At 42.0% G+C, this 20,480-nt stretch overlaps 1 protein-coding gene across 7 annotated transcripts in view; it reads right to left on the minus strand.

The window, feature by feature from the left end:
- Positions 1-17,372, minus strand: part of LOC122176431 (leucyl and cystinyl aminopeptidase) — a 61,172-nt gene extending 43,800 nt beyond the window's left edge. For 2 of the 7 annotated variants that reach the window (XM_042864920.1, XM_042864921.1), the window contains exons 1-2: positions 7,014-7,253; positions 5,097-5,162 (exon numbers count right to left, since the gene is read on the minus strand). Coding sequence is in view for 1 of the 7 variants with exons in the window: in XM_042864917.1 (XP_042720851.1) it covers positions 17,228-17,246 (19 nt within the window). In the remaining 6 variants the exon portion in view is untranslated. Of the gene's footprint in view, positions 1-5,096; positions 5,163-5,250; positions 5,526-7,013; positions 7,254-17,227 lie in introns of those variants that run through there. The other 5 variants (XM_042864918.1, XM_042864919.1, XM_042864917.1 and 2 more) reach the window with 4 other exon arrangements.
- Between the last annotated feature and the right edge of the window lie 3,108 nt (positions 17,373-20,480).

A 20,480-nucleotide genomic window follows, 5' to 3' on the forward strand; every position in this document is an offset into this window, starting at 1 on the left:
AAAACAACAACAAAACAAACGAAAAACCAGTAACTTCTTTATTATCAGGCCTTGTGTCTAGCTCAGAACTGAAACCTCAATAATCTAAACTCTTATGTAAGTTTAAGTGGTTTATTCCCCCAGATTAATTCTCTTTTAAAATATACTCAGAAAATGTCTTGTGGCATTTTTCTCTTTTTTTAGTTTTCTGTATCTTCATTAAGTACTGCTAAAAAAAAATAAATAAAAAACAATCCCTAAATCCAAGGATCCCTAATGGCACAGTCAGAACAACTGTCACTGCTTTTTGAGACAGCTCAGCTCATAATCATCTTCAATCAACAAGCAGGTGTCGGCACTTTGCAGAAACCAAACTCCTATCACAGAGATAAGCCTAGGAAACTTCCCATCATCCTGAAGAACCTGGCAGCCAAAGAAGCAGGTAGCATGTTGTTGCAGACCAACCAGCAGGTGTGGCAAAACCCACAGCCAAACCAATGGCTCTGTGCAAAGCATGTTTAGCAGCTGGAGTAGAAGTTAACACCCATAGAAGGTAAACCATTTCAGATACATTTTAAGTAACAGGAGAGAGGGTACAGAGACAGTGCTGTGCAGAAACAGCAAACAGGAATCAATCAACATGTCCCATCAGGTTCCTCCAGGGAACAAAGAAACACTGCAATCAAAAGACTTGCTCTGTGGCTGAATATAAGGCACTTTACGCAGAAGTAAAAACACACCTCCGTCCTCAGTGCAGAAGACACTAAAAAAACATGTATTTTACAGAGCAACGTTCCATGAATTAGCAAAATAGGGTAGATACATTCAAAAATTTGGTACACCATGCATTTAATATTCGATGTCTTTCACTTTCCTAGCAATATTTTGACAGGGAAAACTGGAGTGCCATCATTTTCAGTTGTGCTAGTACCAAGAAAAATCAAGAAATTTATAATCACAAACTAGTTAGTCCATTATTGATTAAAACAATGTAACCCAAATGAAATCCTCTCCATGAGATTTCTGGAAAGCAAGGAGGAGCACAGTGTTCATTATAACACCTTCACCATCACAACTCAAATTACGTAACAGAAACTGAAATGCAGTACTTATAAAGCTGACACTGACACTACATCAAATAATAATTCTGTGTAAGGAATGACCCCAGGATCAGCTACCAGCATCCAACAAAGGGGTTATTTATCCAGGGCCACAATGATTCACTTAACTTTTACATCCAAGTTTTGAAGTGCTGAACTTTCATTAGCAGACAAAACAGCAAACCTCATCAACAAAACACAGGACTTTCCCTCTTAGGGATGTTCTATAGACAGAGAGAAGGAATGGATGGAGTCTATCAATTCACCTGCACACTGAGGACCTAATGAGTTCATCACCTACCTCCTTTTCTGCTTGCCAGCTTAAGATGAAATGACTGAAAACATAACCCCATTCTAGGTTTGCCCCACTCCTCCTGTACTGAGGATTGGCAGATTTACCACAAGGACTGTGCACCTATTCCTGACAACAGCAGACAGAGAAAATAACTTGTCTTTCCTCAACTAGGAGCCTGGGTTGGCCAAGCACTCTGAACTAGTTCTTGCCTTACACTAGTTTCTAAGCAGAGGATCCCTTTACTTCTAAATCTTCTCCTCTAGCTCTCAGCTCTGCCTCTGCTATGTCACCTTAGCTTGTTGCTATCGAGGCCGAAGACTTTGAAGTCCTTCAGAAATAACTGAAGGTCTACACTGAGTCCTTGGATTAACTGCAGGCTATTGTTTTTTCTTAAATAGGCCTCTGTAGGTTTTAGATTCTGTTGTCTGTAATATAATTAACACACAAGGACTGCTACAAAAGTAATTCCTCCTATTACATGTTGTTAGCCTATGCCATCAGAGGTGGATGTTGGTGGTACATCAGTAGAGGTGGAAGCTTCCCACAGTATCCCATTACATGTTGCTGTGTGACAGAGTGGTGTCTGATGTGGAAGTGTCGATGAAACAAAAGAATCACCTGAGAATTTGCTCTATCAAAGTTTATACTCTTTGTATCTGTCATAGTTTCCACGGAAATAAATAGGAGGCATTACTTTTGGAGCTACCTAAATGCAATACATACATATAATAATGAACACTCTGTTGCAGAGATCTTTCTAGTAATTAAAACACTTGCAAATGCAAAAATTTGAACAAGTATAAAAACTGATACTGTAATGTCATAGCAAATAAAAATATTAAATTTCACCAGAAACTTTTTTCCATCTTCTCTCTCTCACAAGCTCTACATTTGCAGAGCTTCCAAGAATTGCAACAGCTAGGCAGGGCAGCAAGGCCTAATAGAAAGGATGCCAGTGAGGGACTCTGATCTCCCTTCTGTATTACTGTGGTTTAACCCAGCAACAGGTCAGCACTATACGTCCACTTGCTCACTGATTCCCCAGCAGAATGGGGGAGAAAAATTGAGAAAGCAAAATAAAGTAAATTTGTGAATTCAGATGAAGATTAGTAAGATGAAATGGGAAGCAAAATAATAGCCACAACATATATACATAAATTCATAGGTATATATATAATATATATACATATACATACATATATATATATATATATATACACCCATATATGTATTTACACAACAAGTGATGCACGATGCAGTCACCACTTACCAATCAACACCCAGTGTGGCTCCGAACAACAGCTGTGCCCCCCCACGTCACCCCAACTACCCCCCGTTTATTTCTTTTATTTCCTTTTTTATTTCCTTTATTTCTTTTTCATGACACCATCAAGTACGAAACATCCCTTTGCCCAGCTCTCCTGTCTCCACCCCCTCACAGTTCCTGGTGCCCTCCCACACTCCTTGCTGGCAGGGCAGAACAAGAAGCTGAAATGTCCTTGAGAAAAGTGCTCTCTGCAACAACTAAAATATCACTGTCGTCATCACTGCTCTCATCCTAAACACAAATCACACCAGCACTCCCAACACTACAAAGAAAATTATTCCAGAGGAAAACAGCATACATATCTCCTAGTTTGGAACACAGCTTCTTTCCTCAGTGTTTCTGGTTTTTGCCTACCCTCTCCTGAGCATATGGCACACTTTGCGAAGTGCAAAGCTGTGAGCCAATTACCCCCTGTGACTCTATTGCTTCTTACATGTGTCTGACACAATGGAGTTTCAATTTTGCCAGAGCTTTCAGTGAATACTGTGACAAATGCAATTCATCACCAATGTTCCAGAAGCAGGCATTCAATATTTTCTACACAATTCTATAATGCATACACTTAATGCTTATAGTCTTGATCAGTCAAATGTACCCAGGAAGCAAAAATTCAGTTGTATTAACATGATTAATGCGCCTGTGTTTACATGCGGAACAAAACTGCAGCCTCTTGATTGGCTTCAGAGGAAGAAATAAAAAAAACTTTAACTGAAAAGAATACTTACTTTAACCATGCATTTTTTAAAAAATGCTTCATTGTGCTTATAAAATATCACCCAACAAAAGCTGTACAAGATTTCTTAAGTTTGGCCCACAGATTTCTTAAGTTTGGCCCACAGACAACTGATTTGCAGCACAGTAAGCAAAGAATCCCTGCTGCTATTCCTAGTGTGGTGCAGACATAGCTCTGGGACACAGCAGCACTGGTATAACTCCTGCAGTTCTCAAGCAACAATCACACTGCATGGGAAAACTCTGCAAAATCCTAATGGAAACCTCTTTCTTTGGTAGTTCAGGGCAAGCAGCGGTATTTCAGGATTCACCCCCAACCACAGAATAAAGGGGAACTAGACAGTCTGCATAAAAGTGAATTCCTCATCTAAGGAAATTCCTAGTCTTGAAACTTACCAAATTGTTGTACGCAGTGATAAGCAGCACGCATTCTATAGATGACAAGTCTAACTTCCTAGACTGAAGACATCCAAAAAACCTTGTGTGTACATAGTAACAGGTGCCCACAGAAACACAGAATAAGCCAAAACCTTTGTTACAAAATTTGCTCTTTAAAATACACTATAATCTTCACTGCTGGAGTGGTGCACAAGCAAAAATGTTAAGTCACTTATTTTCTGTTCTTTTTCTCAGCATTGCATACTGAAGGGATGGTACTTAAGGTCACTTGAATACTGCATTACATTACTTCTTCTAGTGGATAAGTATCACTCAGGTATAAGAAGAGATACAATTCAACAAAGCAACACTTCTTAAAAACAGAGGTTTTCTAGGGAACACAGCAGACAATTTCAACTTACAGTAATTTTTTTTATAAAAGAAAAATGAAGTCATATACACTGTATTATTTGATTGTAACACAGATGTAATCTTGGTTGCTTCTACAATTCCACTTTCAAAGAGATCTCTCCCTTGACAACTACAAATGAATTTCGTATCACCGATCACAAATAAAAATAAAATAGCCTCAAGCTTGTAACACTGATCTAACAAAGATATCATCAGACCTTAACGGTGGTGTAGTGAATGCACCTTTACTCTCAGGAAATAAAACCTCTAAAATTTGCTTTAAACTGCCACATCTCAGTTTGTGATCATTGCTTCCGATCACATCAGTTTAGTTCTTCCTCCCAAAATGTAAACTAATTCCTGCACAGCTTCGCTTTGAGCTGTCTCCAATTGCTTTGTTAAATATATATATTATGTTTTGTTGTTTAAAGAAAAAAAAAAAAAAAGACGAGAAAACTCAATTGATCTTTCCAAACCAGCTTGTTCAGCTGATAACAACAAACATCAGATTCTGACTGAAGTTTTACTCTCTTCTAAGTATCTGTTACACGCATTTAAATTCCTCTTGAGCAAGAAATTATAATTTAATGCTATGTGGAGCAATTATTTACAGCTATTAAAACAGGAAACCACACAATGTCATTCATGTAAATTAAAATCAGCACCTATCCACAGAGAGAAAACATATACTTACAACAGTCAGCCAGCTTAGAAACAAGACAAACACCTGATAGTATTTTGGGAAAATCAGAAATTCTACGTGAAATTATTTTGCCTTCTTTCCACCATCATTTATTTCATCTACCAGCTTGGAGACTGAGCAAAGGGAATAGAAGTCTTTTTAAAAAGAAAAATGACATGCAGCACAGCATACCTGAGAACAATCTTGCATAAACAGAATCAACCAGCCAAAATTTACAGGTCACATCAGAAAACCAGTCTGTCAAAAAAAAAAAAAACAACGCAGTTCCCAGCACTACTAGTTGTCTGTGCAAAAAGAAGCACTCCTATATCCCCCATGCACTCACATGCACACTGCAGCTGAAGTCCCCAGCACCTATGAGATCTCCAGAAGTACAACTGGAGGGCTCAGCAGCTGCAGCACAATTAGAATTCAGCTGAAGCACCCCCTCCAGACACGGAGGTCCCCAAAACCAAACCTGCAGCCCCTTCACAAAGAACAGGATAAGGCCTGTTGGGTATCCCAGCATCCCAGCTCTGCTACTCTTCTTCACCTAACATGGGTTTATAACCCCATCTTCCACTTGTGGGAGGAAAATGAACTGACAGCTCCTTCAGAAATGATGAGTTATCCTCACACAGAAACACGATCAGCACCAGTGCTGCGCATGAGATTGCATGTGCTCATTAAAGGTCTGTGCCAACTTTCTCATTATAAATAGAACTAAGGCATGACTGTAAACATTTGCTTTGGATGGAAATATCTATGGAAACATTACGTGCCCTGTTCTGAATTTTCAAGCTCCATGCTGTTTTCAAACACTGCACAGCAAAGCAGGAGACACAGGAAGCATTCAGAACTGGACATTAGAGAGCAAGCTTGAATCACTTCAAAAATGGATTATGGATTATACTCACTAAAAACAGAGTCTTACATGATATTCCAGACTCCCGTGAGTATTTTAGTTGGCTCCAAAGCAATTAACACTTACAGTTAAGAGCTGCTGAGCCAACAAAAAATGACTGGCTCAATTATGGTGAAAAATATGATGCAAAATTCAAATAACAAAGCAGAAATGCAAGTCCCTCCTGAAAACAGTAAAATAAGACAGGCCCACAGAAATCCCATATCAAAATAGCAGGCCGGCTGTACCTATTGCTTTGTGTATACAGGATGAAATATCCTGAAAGCCATTACCAAATGAGCATCTCCTCTGTCTGGAAGAAAGACAATGAATATCCAAAAGTCACATCAAGACAGCCTGCCAAAAAGCCCTAAACGTTAAGACAAGCAAACAAAACTGAAACACAATGTATTTCACTGTATTTTATTTAGACCCCACTAACAATATGCACAGATCTGGACTCTCTTCTGATGACTAGTGAGAGCTGCACACAGAACTCCCACTTATGGACTTCATGCACTTACTGTGTTTCCTAGCAGACTAACAACAGCGCCCTGCAACAGTTTGTGACACACATCACTTTGCTTCATGATGCTTTCAGCAGAGACAATAACAGAAAAAGTCACCAGCTAATATGAAACCAAATACAAACAAAGGAGCGGTGAAAATGATGGAAGCACGTACCACAGCAACATAAAGAATATCAGTGCACACGCTGCGCATGATGCAAATACACCAAGTGCTTTTATTTAAGGAGAAAAAAGAGAGAAGGAAAGCACATCAATGGAGTTAAACGTATGACACTACTACTCCTAACGGATCATATCTGAATTTCGTGACATTTGAAATCCAGTCTCAGATTTAACATGACACTAATGTAACCTTCATAAATAGCATAGCAAGTTCTTTGTTTTCAGCAGGCACAGCTCCGAAGCAACTGGCAATGAGCAGAAACAACCTAATAAAGAGCTCATATACACAGTGTTATGTTTGTAATTTAATTTTCTCTTGAATATGCATAGTTGACAAAACCTACAGAAGAGATTTAATCAATATCCAGAAGAGATTCTACTCCCCCATGTTACCAAGCACCTGTATAGAAGCCATTAGGTCAGAGTTATATGTAATAAGTACTCTCTAAGGAGCACTCCGATGACTGCTACAAGCATACATACACCTCTGAACAATCTCAAATTTTGACTCACCTTGGAAAAATAACTACTGTTCACTGCAAACTTGAAACTGCTTCCACTTAATAATGTTAAGTGCAATGTTCCAGACTTTTCTGCTCTGAAGCAAGCTCCACTCTGGAAATGTCCTAGTTTTGGCTAGAATTGAATTAGTTTTCTTCACGATGTCCACGTTGGCCACGTTTGGATTTGTGACCACAACAGCACTGACAGCACACCGATGTTTTAGTTGTTGCTGAGCAGTGCTGCCCAGAGCCACAGACGTTTCAGCCTCTTTTACTGTTTGGCCAGCAGGAGGAGCTGGAGGGCACAAAGAGCTGGCAGGGAGCAGAGCCGTGACAGCTGACCTGGACAACGGGAAGTCTGACACCATGTGATGTTTTGCACAGCAATAAAACTGGGGTAAAGGAGGAAGACGGCACATTACCAGAGCATAAGAAGCGCCTGGACAATGCTCTCAGATACACGGTCTGATTTTTGGGTGGTGCTGTGTGGAACTGAGTTGGACTCGATTATCCTCATGAGTCCCCTCCAACTTCCGAGACTGGATGATTCAGAGCAATGGTGTTTGCCCTTCCAAACAGCCAAGCTGCATGATGAACCCAGTCATCCTGCCTGATGAAAGGAACTCCTTCTTAGCTTTGCTTACACAGGTAGTTCTGCTTCACCCAGCAAACTGCCCAAACCATTGCAAGGGAGCTTCTCACTGTCAAATGCAGCCCAGCTGCCTAAGGGGTCACACCACAGCAGAAAGACACCAGGCAGAATTTCTATCTGCTGGTAAAATCAGTGTACGGGGCAAATATCCTTCAGTTCTGAAGGAGGAAAACCACGAGTATTTCAACTTGCAAGTAAAAAACTTCAGGTGTGAAAAGTATTTTATATTTGTTAATTTCTTATTTTCAGGAGAAAAATCTCTGAAGAAACAGAAACAAGATAGGTTGGTACAAGACCATTGTGGCCATAGAAAGAGGCCATAGCCTCTTAGACTAACGAATTCAGAAGGCAGAGAAGAATAATCCAAGACAAGAAGCACAGCCAAGAAGCATTTGGAAATACAATGTATTACTACAGAAATTCCAGAATCACCCATATGCCTTGGCTGCTTTTTGGAGACTGAACCGAAGCACTATGTAGGCTAACAGCATGTCCTTACCTCCCATGATACTACAAGAGTACACATATTCATTTTTAATACACCAAAAAACAAACACCTGAAAACATAAGCTTATGTACTTTTACATAATGAACATAGCCACCTAAGAAAGAGAAACAAAACCATTTGTGTTTTGAGCTCAGAACAAGACTTAGCACTCCTCCTGAAACTACTGTGTACAGAAAGCAAAATGGCACACGCTTACACAGAAAGAAGCCACTATCAAAAACTAACAAAAATAACCTTTCTGAAGACAAGTGAGCATCTTTCTGTAATAGCTAAGAGCTCATCACTCTTCATTCACACAGATAAAGATGTTTCCATTTTGCAGAGTCATAATCATTGCAACAGGCTCTGTTGCTTTTTGCTGTGCCATTACTGAGGTACCAACCCTCTGTACAGTTTTACTGCAAACTTTCACCAAAAGGCAAGCAGATCTATCCAAGATCAAAGCACTGGCAGTACATCCCAGCGGTGCCACTGTGAAAGGGTTTGATTTCAGCAGACAAGTAAGGCTACAGGGCAATCAAATCGGTAGAGATTGCCAAAAATATGTGCAGTTACACATATTCCACTGTTTCCTCAACTAGGTCACCACAACAGGATCACAGAATCGCAGGGGTTGGAAGGGACTTCAAGAGAACATTGACTCCAACCCTGTTGCCAAAGCTAGGCCAGACCCCCATTGCTCCCTAGGCCAGGTTGCACAGGTAGGCATCCCACTGATCCTGAGTATCTCCACAGAAGGAGACTCCTCAACCTCTCTGGCCAACCTGTGCCAATGCATCACCACCTTTACCATAAGGAAGTTCTTCCGCATGTTAGTATGGAACATCCTACATTTATGTTTTAGGCCACTGTTTCTTGTCCTATCCTTGTGGAGCATTAATCAGATATCCCCTTATTCTTCCCTAGGCTGAGAAGACTCAGGTCTTTCCATATATGGGAGATGCTCCAGGCCATTTAACATCTTTGTGGCCCTCTCTCTGCTGGACTCCTAGGAGATTCCTGTCTTTTTTCATCTGGGGAGCCCAGAACTGAATACAGCACACCGGATGTGTCCTCACCAGGGCAGAGCAGAGGATCACCTCCCTTGACCTGCACTCTGGGATACCACTGGCCTTCTTGGCCACAAGAGCACACTGTTGGCTCACAGCCAGGAAAAATGAAGGACCAAAAAAAAAAAAAAAAAGCTCTAAACTGAAGTAATAATTTTGGTCCCATACTAAGTTCAACTGTTTTTCCTGTATTGTAAAAGAGGACAAATGCTGCTTTCCAAACAAAAAAAAGTAAGGGAACGTAAGATACAAGCCATACAAGATCTCTCTATATTTGACATCCTTCCAGCACTGGAAGGAGTACTTGAGCTGCTTTTTATTATTATTATCCCCCCTTAGGAATATGAGAACAAGTATTACAACAGCAAGCTCCTGCACGTACCTTAGAGCAACAATCTCCCAGCAAGGCTGGATGATGGAAATTAAAACAATACACGGTTGTGTATTTTCAAACCATCTCTTATCTTAAATTGCCATATGAAACGAGAGCTAAGAGTGTAATCTTATTGAAGCAAATGTTTATTAGTCTTGGGTGCTTCTAAAAGGTTTCCTCAAACCCTTTTCCTGGTTTTTAAGGAAAGCACAGATGCCTTTGGCAAGCTTTAGGGCTAAAGAATCACATGGTTCAATTACATTTCAACATCTGCCAATACAAAGCTCTAAGTGGACTGACACACTATTACTAGCATGTCATTTCAAATTACTACTTTGACACCATCCATAAAAATAAAACGTTATGAAAGATACAGAGTGGCTATCATTGAACCCCTTAACTAATAAGCTGGGAGAACCCTACATTACTTTTTTCATAACTTTCCCCAGAGGCCAGTGGGGATTAGTAGAGAATTTAAGGCTCTGCAGTACAAGCTCAGTCTGAATTTTTATGTCCAAAATAGGCATATCACATTAAGGCACAGTTTCTTGAATGTTTCTGGCATTTTTTAATGACACTGCTCTTTAGGCACTACTGAGAGAGAAAACCCTACAGAAGTCCAACAGCATCAAGTCAGCATACTGTCCTCACTGACGGGAAATAACACTGAGGAACAGTGGGAGAGCATCATCAAACATTAATTTTATAAGACGAGATTTTAGTTCCCAGTGTAATCAAGCGCATGTTTTGAAATTAAACTGATACAAAAAGATTTAACCATAGGGTCTAACAAAAACAAGCCTTGGAGACTCATTGGAAGTTGTCTGAAATACCCTGAGCCACTGGAGCTCTCACAGCCAGGACTGCTAACTGTTTCCCAGACTGCAGCTGCGCAGCCATGGCTGAGGAACACCAGGCTGGTCACAGCTAAAGATACAGGAGATTCCTCTGTTAGCGTCAGTTCTGTTGAAAAACAGAGAAGTTTGTAAACCTTCTTATGGATTGTTAGGCATATTATTAGACGGCATACAACCTGATGCCACTTAGTTACATTTTTTTTGTTTGTTTTTGCTGTGTTTTGTGTTCTTATACTTTAAGCAATACATTCAAACTTTTGTCTTAGGCAATTTCTAGAAAAACAACCATATGTGCCTTACAATACATACTTAATTCACATTTGATAATTCCTAAAATACACTGTATAATAAAAGCATAATAAAGTTATAAGCAAGTAAATTTCTTTCAGACTCATTTTAAGACAAAACCAAGCACTCAGACAAAATAAATAAATAAATAAATAGATAGATTGATAAAAGACACAGTGCCTGCACAGCAGCTCAAGAAATACCAAGATCTAAAATGCTCCAAAGCCTCATACAGCTGTCACATACTCGCATCAGTTGACATCAGCCTCGTGATGGCTGGGAAGGGGCAGGCCCAGAGTCAGGCACTTTTCTGAAGGTACCCAGGGATCACCTCTGTCACGCGAGCAGGTGGAGAGCTGCTGACTGTGCAGCCCATTGGGTAAGCATGCCTGCAGGGCCTGTAGAAAGTCTCTGCAGAAATATCAATACGGTCACTCCAGAGCCTGCCTTGCTGGGGCTCCGACCAACATCTGCCCACAGCAGACATATTGCTTTGTGACTGCTCTGGGTTACTCTGACCAGAACTGCCATATCCCTGTCTGCATCACTATCACTGGATGTACACACATTTCAAAACACATAAACTGTTGCCAAGAGAAAGACGAAAGACACAACAGGAGGGAGTGCAGGACGAGGGAAAAGGAAAAAACAGATGACCCTCATATCCTCTCTAGACAAAACGTACTTTGAATCACCATTTTTATTTAGAAGAATTTCTGTAAACCTTAGCTCTGCCACTGGGGCATTCACTTAAAAGAACACTTCAGTTCTGCTCCATAAGTTTCCCTTTCATTGACCTTAATCTCACAACCACTATTTTTGCACATGAAACATTACCATAATATTGCCACTTTCTTTATGAGAAATGTCCATGTTTGGCAAAGACATAATATAGAATCTACATATTTATCTTCCAGACACTGCACATTGATGGCTGCTTCTGCTTTGCACATCCACGGGGGGAGGAGGGAAAAGGAGGAGGGGAGGAAATAAACAAAAATCATAGGGATGGGTAAAAATATCCTTACGAATACTGCATACTGACATTTAGGGTAGCCATCAGTATTGCAGACACCATCCCACCACCATAGCAATAACTGAACCTTTGCCAAACCCACCAGCAGTTGCCAACAAGTCAGACGCTGTGATGGGGCTAGCTCCATCAGAGCACATAATGCGGAACAAAACGGCTTTCCCAGCACTGCAATGCAGATCACTGTCAAACAGCATCATAGCACCATAATCACAAAAGACAGATATGAAGGAAGATATGTTTCCTCAAATTGTTTCTTTTCCTTTCCCAATGTTTAGTAGGATTGCAAGTTCTGAACAGCATTATTATTCTTGTTCCCACTTCTATTTTTAATTGCTGCAGTGCATATTTTGTAGTGTTCCCTTCCATTATTTTCCAGCTGTTTTAGAACAGTAATCACACGCATCTGCACACTTAAGAGACAAGCATGTGCCAAGGCCTCATTAATATGCTTGTAAGTGACTAAGTTGGGTAATAAAACTGACAGCTCACACATTCCATATTCACAGTTCCATTTTCTGGGGAACTACTTTTTGTCTTTCCTTTATCTGCCAAAGCTTACAGCTCAGAAGCAACGAGTCTTTTAAGCATTCTGAAGCTTTTAAGACTCCTACAAATACAAGGCTGGCTGATCTGGAAAGACTGCTTCACGTACATGAAAAACAGTCACAAGTGATTGTTGATGTATTAACAATTCATTATTATAGCAGAAAAAAAAATTGTTTTCAAGTGTCAGATCTTAAATAGAAGAAAGGCTGAAATACAATACAGCATCTGGCGCCAGAGCAGCCAGTAAATGAGGCATGTTCCTAGTGTTCAGCACAGGTGGTTCCCTTTGCAGTCAGAGGCACTGGAGAAAATATCACATGTGGGCTGGAGTGTTTGCAGAACCAACTCCCATAGCATCAAAGAGCAACTCTGCACACAACTACACTCACTGCAGAAGAGTGAAATCTTCCAATAGGGGAAAAATGAACACTCAACCATCTAACACCCCAATAACAAGCAAAACAGTAAAAGGCATCTCAGATCTCTGATGAATTCAGACTCCCATCTGCCCCAGCTGTGCTGAAGGCCAAGGCAGCAGTACATGAACACAAAGCCTGAACCAGCAGCAGCACTGGGATCTTATTTGAACTCTGGGCTGAGACAACACTCAGGATAGGCTGCAGCCCCGGTGGTGCCTCAGGTGGTGGGCAGAGCAGCACTCTGAAATTCCTACCTCTGATATCAAATGGATGAGTTCTCCAGGGCTGCTCCCCACCCACTGCTTTCTCCCATCCATTCTTCCTGGCTACAAAGAACAAAAACTTTCTGCAATTCTTCCGTTTAAGGTCAACACACCTTTACTATCTAAAGCAGTAGCAAAAATAGTAAAAATGCAGCTATTAGTATGTACAACTCTTAAGAAACACTCTGAAATACATGAGTCCCAGCTCACAAAAATGCTGGTGTTTTAAAAGTTAATTTGATTTTATTTTAAAGTATTGCTGGACAAAAGTCTATGCAATATCTGCTTACAAATTTCTCTCACAGCCAGAGGAATAATACTGCTTTCACTCAAAGAAGTCTTAACATTTTTGTTTTGCGTGATCTCTCCTATTGTACTTAATAAAAGAAAAATATTGTCCAGTAGACTGGAAACTCACTAAACTTCCTTCACTCAGATCACTGTGTGAAGGAGGAAAACTTTGACTGAATTCAGCGCAACTCATCCTTACAAGAAACAGAGACGTACACTAAATGGAGGTAAATTTGGCTTCTTAGTAGGTAATTGTTATAATAATGCCATTTAATATGAAAAAGCTGATTAGCTGCTTGGTTAGCTAATCAGCGGATTTTATTTTAAGCTGTTTGTTTAGTTCATTAGTAGACGTTATAGTAGCCTTTATTAGGTTTCAACACTTTACATAGCTGTCATTAAAGGACTTCATCTAGTGCACATGCATACAGCTTCTCAAGTACCAAACACGGCTGCTGCACTATGCACATCTCACCAGACACACCATCTCACTAGAACAAAAGAAGAGGGTCCTGCAATAATTTTCCAGATGGCAGGTACTGAGGTCAGTAAGTTTTCAACACTTAGGCCTCACTATGTATTCCACAGATGTTCAGTGGCTCCATTCATCCTGCAAGAGGAACCCACCTCCTCAGTGAAAAGGTACCAGCAGGACCCATGACTAACATTTACACTCTGATCTTCTGACATTGTTTTAACAGAGCACGAGACTTCCAGCCCCTTTCCAAGTGGCAATGTTTGCTCTTGTCAAATGGAACACTTCAAGCAGGTAAAGTTCTTACTCTTCCTCTCATTGTTCTGCCATCGTGTCACCTTTCTACCTGTAACAGGTGCTGGATCACCCTGTTCAGGTTATGTTGCTAATGCAATGCATCCAGTTCCAAGCTTGTAGGTTACAGTGCCCGCAGAAAAGAGCACACAAGTCTCTGTGTACATACACGGATGCAGGGACGATCTCTCTTTGCTACACAGACCACAGCAGTTTCAGAGCATTCAGTGCCAGACAGAGTTCACGGAAGTGCACAAAAAGCAAACAAACACATCCCATTGAGAAAAGGTTCTTGTTTAGCACAGCTGACACAGGAACAAAAGCCACAGATGTTACAACAGGGCTTCGAGGAAAAATACCGTCTAGCAATATGCATTTTGACAATGTAAGACAATGTAGAAACAAAGAGACGAATTAACAACTTTTTCCTGTCAGTAATATCTGATTAAAGCAAACTATTGGGATATTAAAACATAGGAGGAAAAAAAAAACTGAAAACAAACCCCTTAAGATTTTTACCATCCACCATCCTACTACCACAGATTACTCACTCTGCTGTTTATGACCAAAAACGCAGATGAAAACACAGGAACCTCTTGTGTCCATGACAGATGGGGATACAATACTGACAGTTAAGGGGAAGCATGGCACACCCACACCTGGGCTACAGTCATAGCTCCTGCAATCCCCTGCAATCTAGACCTACACCTGCTTCTAGACCTACACCACTAAAACAAAAAAACAAACTATTTCAGAATTTAAAGGAATAAAAAATTGCTGAAATAAATTTTGCAAATTGCATTCTTTCACAAATTATCTCACAATGTAGCATGGCTTGTTTTTATCCCCTACAAAAGCACAACTTTTCCTCCTATGTGAACCTTTTTTTTCCACTATCACTGGGGGGGCTGGGGGGGGTGGGGGGGGGGGGGGGGGGGAAAGAACATCAGTCCAGCTATGCAACTAGATTTCATACCAGAGCTTCCATGTGTTGCATTAAAAATGCCTACAGTAACTCAAAAAAAGTTAATAAAAGGGATTGTTATCTGCCTTTTCACGTATCATCACAAATCATTCCTTCTGTACTTCCTTATTTTTGCACATCACCTGTCCTGAGTGTGAAACACTGCAATCTCTCATTTCTGCATTTTCCTTCCATGTCAAATAGGTAGAAAAAAGTTTAATGCTCTGCATATTAAACGGGAAATGGTGAAATGATCTTCTAGAAATACATACAATCCAAAAGTAAAAACAAAAACTTGCAAAATATTTTGCAATATTGTTCAGAACCTACCCCAATTTACATAACATATTCCAGTCAGTCAGAATGTCATTTGTTATCAATGCAAACATCTCATTTTTCCACAGAAAGAGAGAGAGAAAGAGAGAGAGAAAGAGAGAGAGAAAGAGAGAGAGAAAGAGAAGAAGTCTAGGTAACAAATAACTAGTCAAAATTAATTAATTAATTCTGGTAATTAATTTACAGTCCCCAGTTTAGGGGGATTTGAGATCACACAGGAAAAAAATTTTACATGCCACAAGAAGTCTTCTGTGCGCTTTTAATCACACTTGGCACGGTGAAACCAAAGAAGGCACCTGATACATATTTTATTTAAGTTGTCTGAGTATTTCCACAAGGGAGACTGTGCATACAAGAGAAATTCAGCACATCCTCTAGCATTTAGACAAAACAACCACGGTCTGCCTTGACTTTTCAGATGAATTATGGCTGTTTTTCTTTATGATTACCGATTACACTTGGATTAGGAAAATGGTGATCTGCCATTTCCACTTCAGTGCATGTGCTGCCTTAAAATCCTGTTTTAAGATATGCAACCCTTCTCAAAGCAGCTCAACATCTGTAAAGTAAAAGCAGAAACAGACTTCTTGTCATTTTGGCACACAAGCATCAGCATCAGCATCCTGAATCCAACTAAAATGCTCTCTGAAAACCTTAAGACTTGATCCAATCCCTCTGTTTAACATGAAGAAAAGCTGCAAAGGGCTCAAGATCATTCTGAGCTTCCTGTGATAACCATCTTCTGAGCTCAAACAGCACCTTGCACAGGAAACCAGCCTACAGATTCACAAACAGAAGTCATTACCACCATGTAAGTGAGAACCAAAAACCTCCCCGGTTACTGTGGAACATGGTTTATTTGAGATACGAAGCTGAAAAATCTGCATTCCAGACCACCAGCCAGGAAATGTTCTACTTAAAAACCAAGCCTGTAGGCCTGCAATTCACTTCAGGATTTAGCAGTTGGGTATCAGACACCCGAAGATCACCAGAGGAGCAACAGCTCTGCTTTGGTCTCTGCACACTCTTAAGCAGCCCCTCCTGCAGGAAGTCTGTTTTCTCCCAGCAGTCTCACCACCACCCTGGGGCACTGGTTTTCACTGCAGGGATCTGGGTCAGCGGTAACAGAAAGTGTTTTGAACTGTGTACTGGGTCCTCAGCGCCACTTCTTCCAGTTTCACAGACGAGGAGCAGAAGTTTCAATGTCTCGTTGCACAGTACAGTCACTCCATTATTTCAAACCACTGCTCAAGTGACAGCAGCACGATGGCTGCCTCTCCTAACAGGAGAAGACTCCCCACATCGACTTAAACAAACAATGCAATTACAGACATAGTCTCTTTACAGCGAATACAGCAGCAGGTGTTATAACTGTGATAACAGTTAGCTGAACTTGAATGGCCTTCTGCTAAGGCTAAGTACAAAAACACCAACAGCTTGGACGAAGCGCAAACATAGCAAAACACATCCTCCACTGAAGTATCATTAAAACACACAGATAAAGGTGGACGTTGCTGGTTAAACCAACAGAACAAGCCCTGAAGTCTACCTGCTAACCCGTGCATTTTAAACCACGCAGTGTGCCGGGCACGGGGAGGGCCCAAGGCACCGGGTGCTGAGAGCACAGCGGGCAGCGCCCGCCTCTCACCTCCTCCCTGGGGTTACAGCCAGGCAACGTCGCGCCTCAGAGTGATGAGAAGGCGAGAGAGCTCCTCTCGCCCCCGTAACGCCCGTGGTCAAGCCAAACACAAGCGAGGCCCCACGAAGTCTCCGAATTCCGCGCAGGGGTCACGGCCACGAGGCCTGCCCGCTCCCCTCCGGGAAGCGCTGCCCGGCCGCTGCCCGCCCTCGCGGGGATGGCGGCCGCACTCACCGCTGGGGAACGGCTCCATCTTCCTCCCGGCTCCTCCGGCAGCCCCGACAGCAAAACTAGGGAGGAGACGAAGAGTCGCGGCCCTTCACTCGTCCTCCTCCAGCCGGCGCATACCCCGCGCACGGGCCGGACCGGCCGCCGCGGCTCCCCGCACAGCAGCTCCCTCAAAGGCAGCGGAGCAGCCGACGAGCGCTTCCTGCCCGGGCCGCGCCGCGCCGCCCGCTCCTCCCTCACGCAGCGCCTCTCCCCGCCCCGCCCGGGCCGCGGCCCCGCCTGCGTGAGGCGCGGCGCTGAGCCCGCTGCGGATGCCGCCCTGCAGCGGCAAAAGCGGAACTGCCCCAGGGCAACGCAGAGCGGGATGGCGGGCGCCTGGAGGTGCCTGGGCCTGTGCTCGGCGACGGGCTGTTCGCAGTGCCCTGCTCGCCCCGATCACTTACTGATAAAGTACCATCTGGGGCTTTTGTGGTGCTGAACATGTTTGACTGTCAGCTTTGGTGGGGCGGGGGGAGGGAAAGGGGAGAAGGAAACTGATTACTCTCTGAGAATTCCAAATTTAAAAGCCATCTGTTTTCCCAAAAAAATAAAAACTGAAGTCTGATCCTATGTTTTCCTTCATGTGTGCAAGAGGGCTACAAACAACCGTCTGAGGCCCTATTCCCACTGCCATGCCTGTTGCCATTGCTCTGTAAGCCTAAAACTGCACTTTGTCACACAAAATGACTTAGTTGTATTGACGTGCCTGCAGCATAAACTGCATCTTAGTTATGTTTCATGTCAGAATAATACGATGCTAGAATATCGTGAGTTGGAAGGCACCCACAGGAATCCTCAAGCCCAACTCCTGGCTCCACACAGCACCATGCAAAATATAAGCCCTATGTCTGAGAACATATCTGGATGCTCCTTATGCTCCAGCAGCTCAGGGCCAAGCCCACTGCCCTGTGCAGTGTGTTCCATGCCCACCTCCCTGTGCTGCAGCCCCTTTCCCTGACCCCCAGCTGCCCTCCCCTCACGCAGCTCCACGCCGTTCCCTCGGGCCCTGTCGCTGTCACACAGAGCAGAGCTCAGCGCTGCCCTCCACTCTTGTGAGGAGCTGCAGCTGCCATGAGGGCTCCCCTCAGCTCCTCTGCTCTGCGCTGAGTGCACCAAGGGGCATTAGCTACTCCTCACATATCGTGCCCTCCAGAGCCTTTGCTGTCTTCGCAGCTGTCCCTTAAACGCTCTCTAATCATTTAATTTTACACTGTGGCACTCAAATGCACACTCAGTGCTGTAGGTGCAGAGCATATCAGGACAACCCCTCCCCTCACTCAGCCGGCGCGTGGTGCACCCCAGGGAGCAGTTGGCCTATATCTTACTTATATTTCACATTGGAGTTTAGAGTAGCCCTGATGCTGGGCCCTCCCTGGATGACACTCCTTGAACCATGACATAGAAACTGCTTGTCCTTTTCAGAAACACTTTTGTTATCAACTTACTAAATCAGCAAAGCTTCTAACACCTTGAAACATCCCAAGAGTTTTCTTTTCTAAGCACTGATCTTGCCTGACATATATTTAGATATATTAAAGAAGCATTAATAGTGACAGAGCTGACTCAGGGTGCTGAGATCCTACACAGTACCACACACAGACTGCAGAGAGGCCTGAATGACTTTTTTGAGCTCCTCATTGCTCTCTTTCACCATTCTTCATTTTCTAATCCTTATTTATCCTGACACATCTCAATGAAGCTGAAGAGCCAGAATGAGGTCCTGCTCATGAGCAGAAATTTCCATATCTGAATGTTCCTGTTAAAATCAATTTTTGAAAGAATATATTCATATGGATAAAGTTAAGTTCAGAGGTAATTTCATGGTAGTGCTTATTCATGTCTGTCTGGTATTAGGCAAATAAGAATTTCAGTGTAATTGACAGAAGAACATTTAGAACAGTTATAACTGAAGTAATAACGGGTAAAATTAGAAAGCTAGAATTTCTGCAATACTATAAAAATTTGTGTCCAAAAGTTACAGAATCTTTTCACTGCAAAATAGAGTTTCAGCTATGGTTCTAGTGGGTCAAGTGATTGATAAAAATGAAGAAGGTGAAGACTTGTTTTCTGTCATTAAGCCAGCAATTGCCACACAATCTTTTTATTTAAGATACAGAATAAACATTTATTTAAATGTTTGAATCCCTAGGTATGTCCTTACAGCACATGCAGTGACATATTTTGCATTTGTTTGGTGGCCTGCATTCAGCAACATCTTAGCTGAGTCTTTTCAGCAAAATACAATTTCTAGCAATCTCGCCTCTTTCTCATCTTTGAAGACCAGCTTTCTCTAAACAATGTTTGAGATATTTCAGCTTTTAAACAGCAGGAAATATGACTCAAGCATTCTTTGTTCTGATTTGTTTTTCTGGTGAGAGGAACAGAGACTTGATCTGTGAGCATTACAAGTGTCAGGCAGACATTTGGGTGCCTGTGACGCAGTGGGAAGTCACCAATTGTGTTCAGTCAGGTCTGCTACACTGCAGGGAACATGGAGCTATGTAGCTGTGGAGCTATCTAAGACTCCAGAGGTCTGAAGGCATGGAAGTTACTTCACAAGCCTTGCTAAAATATGTGGAAGAGTTCAGGTGTGGGATTGGTGAAGCTTATGGCCAACAACATTAGGAAGAAATACAAAGATTGCCCTAACAAATACTTGTCCCTACAGCCTGGGCAAAAGCAGGGCAATTCCCCATATTCCCTGACTTAGGCAGTTAATTCCACAGACTAAGGTTTTAGTTTCCTCCTTCACATGAGATTTTATTTTTATAGCTGAAAATGTTTCATTGCCACACACACAATGGCGTAACTTCAACGCCTCTCCCAATAACTACAGCTGTTGGCAGCCAGTGTCTGCTCAGGATATTGTCCCATGCAATCCACAACAGTGCTTTCAAAATAGATCATGTCTGTCTGTCTGTCTGTCTATCTATCTATCCATCCATCCATCCATCCATCCATCCATCCATCGATTTACTTCTGTAGGTGTACCCAAAATAAGCAGCTACTTCCACAGAGGAGTTATTGCAATCTTTGTAGATCTACATTTCTTCTTGCAGACGTGGTAGTTAAATTAACAGTTATCTTGCCTCATTATTTGTGTCCTTCAAAAGTTCTGAGCCCATTTATAGATACAACACATCTATCACAGAAAAATCATCACAGAGGAGGTAAAATTACTAGCAGATGAACTAAAATAAAACTAGGGGAGGAAATGTAC

This window comes from Lagopus leucura, unplaced genomic scaffold (assembly GCF_019238085.1).
Source record: "Lagopus leucura isolate 7727_CA_CO unplaced genomic scaffold, USGS_WTPT01 Super-Scaffold_774, whole genome shotgun sequence".
Lineage (NCBI taxonomy): Eukaryota > Metazoa > Chordata > Aves > Galliformes > Phasianidae > Lagopus > Lagopus leucura.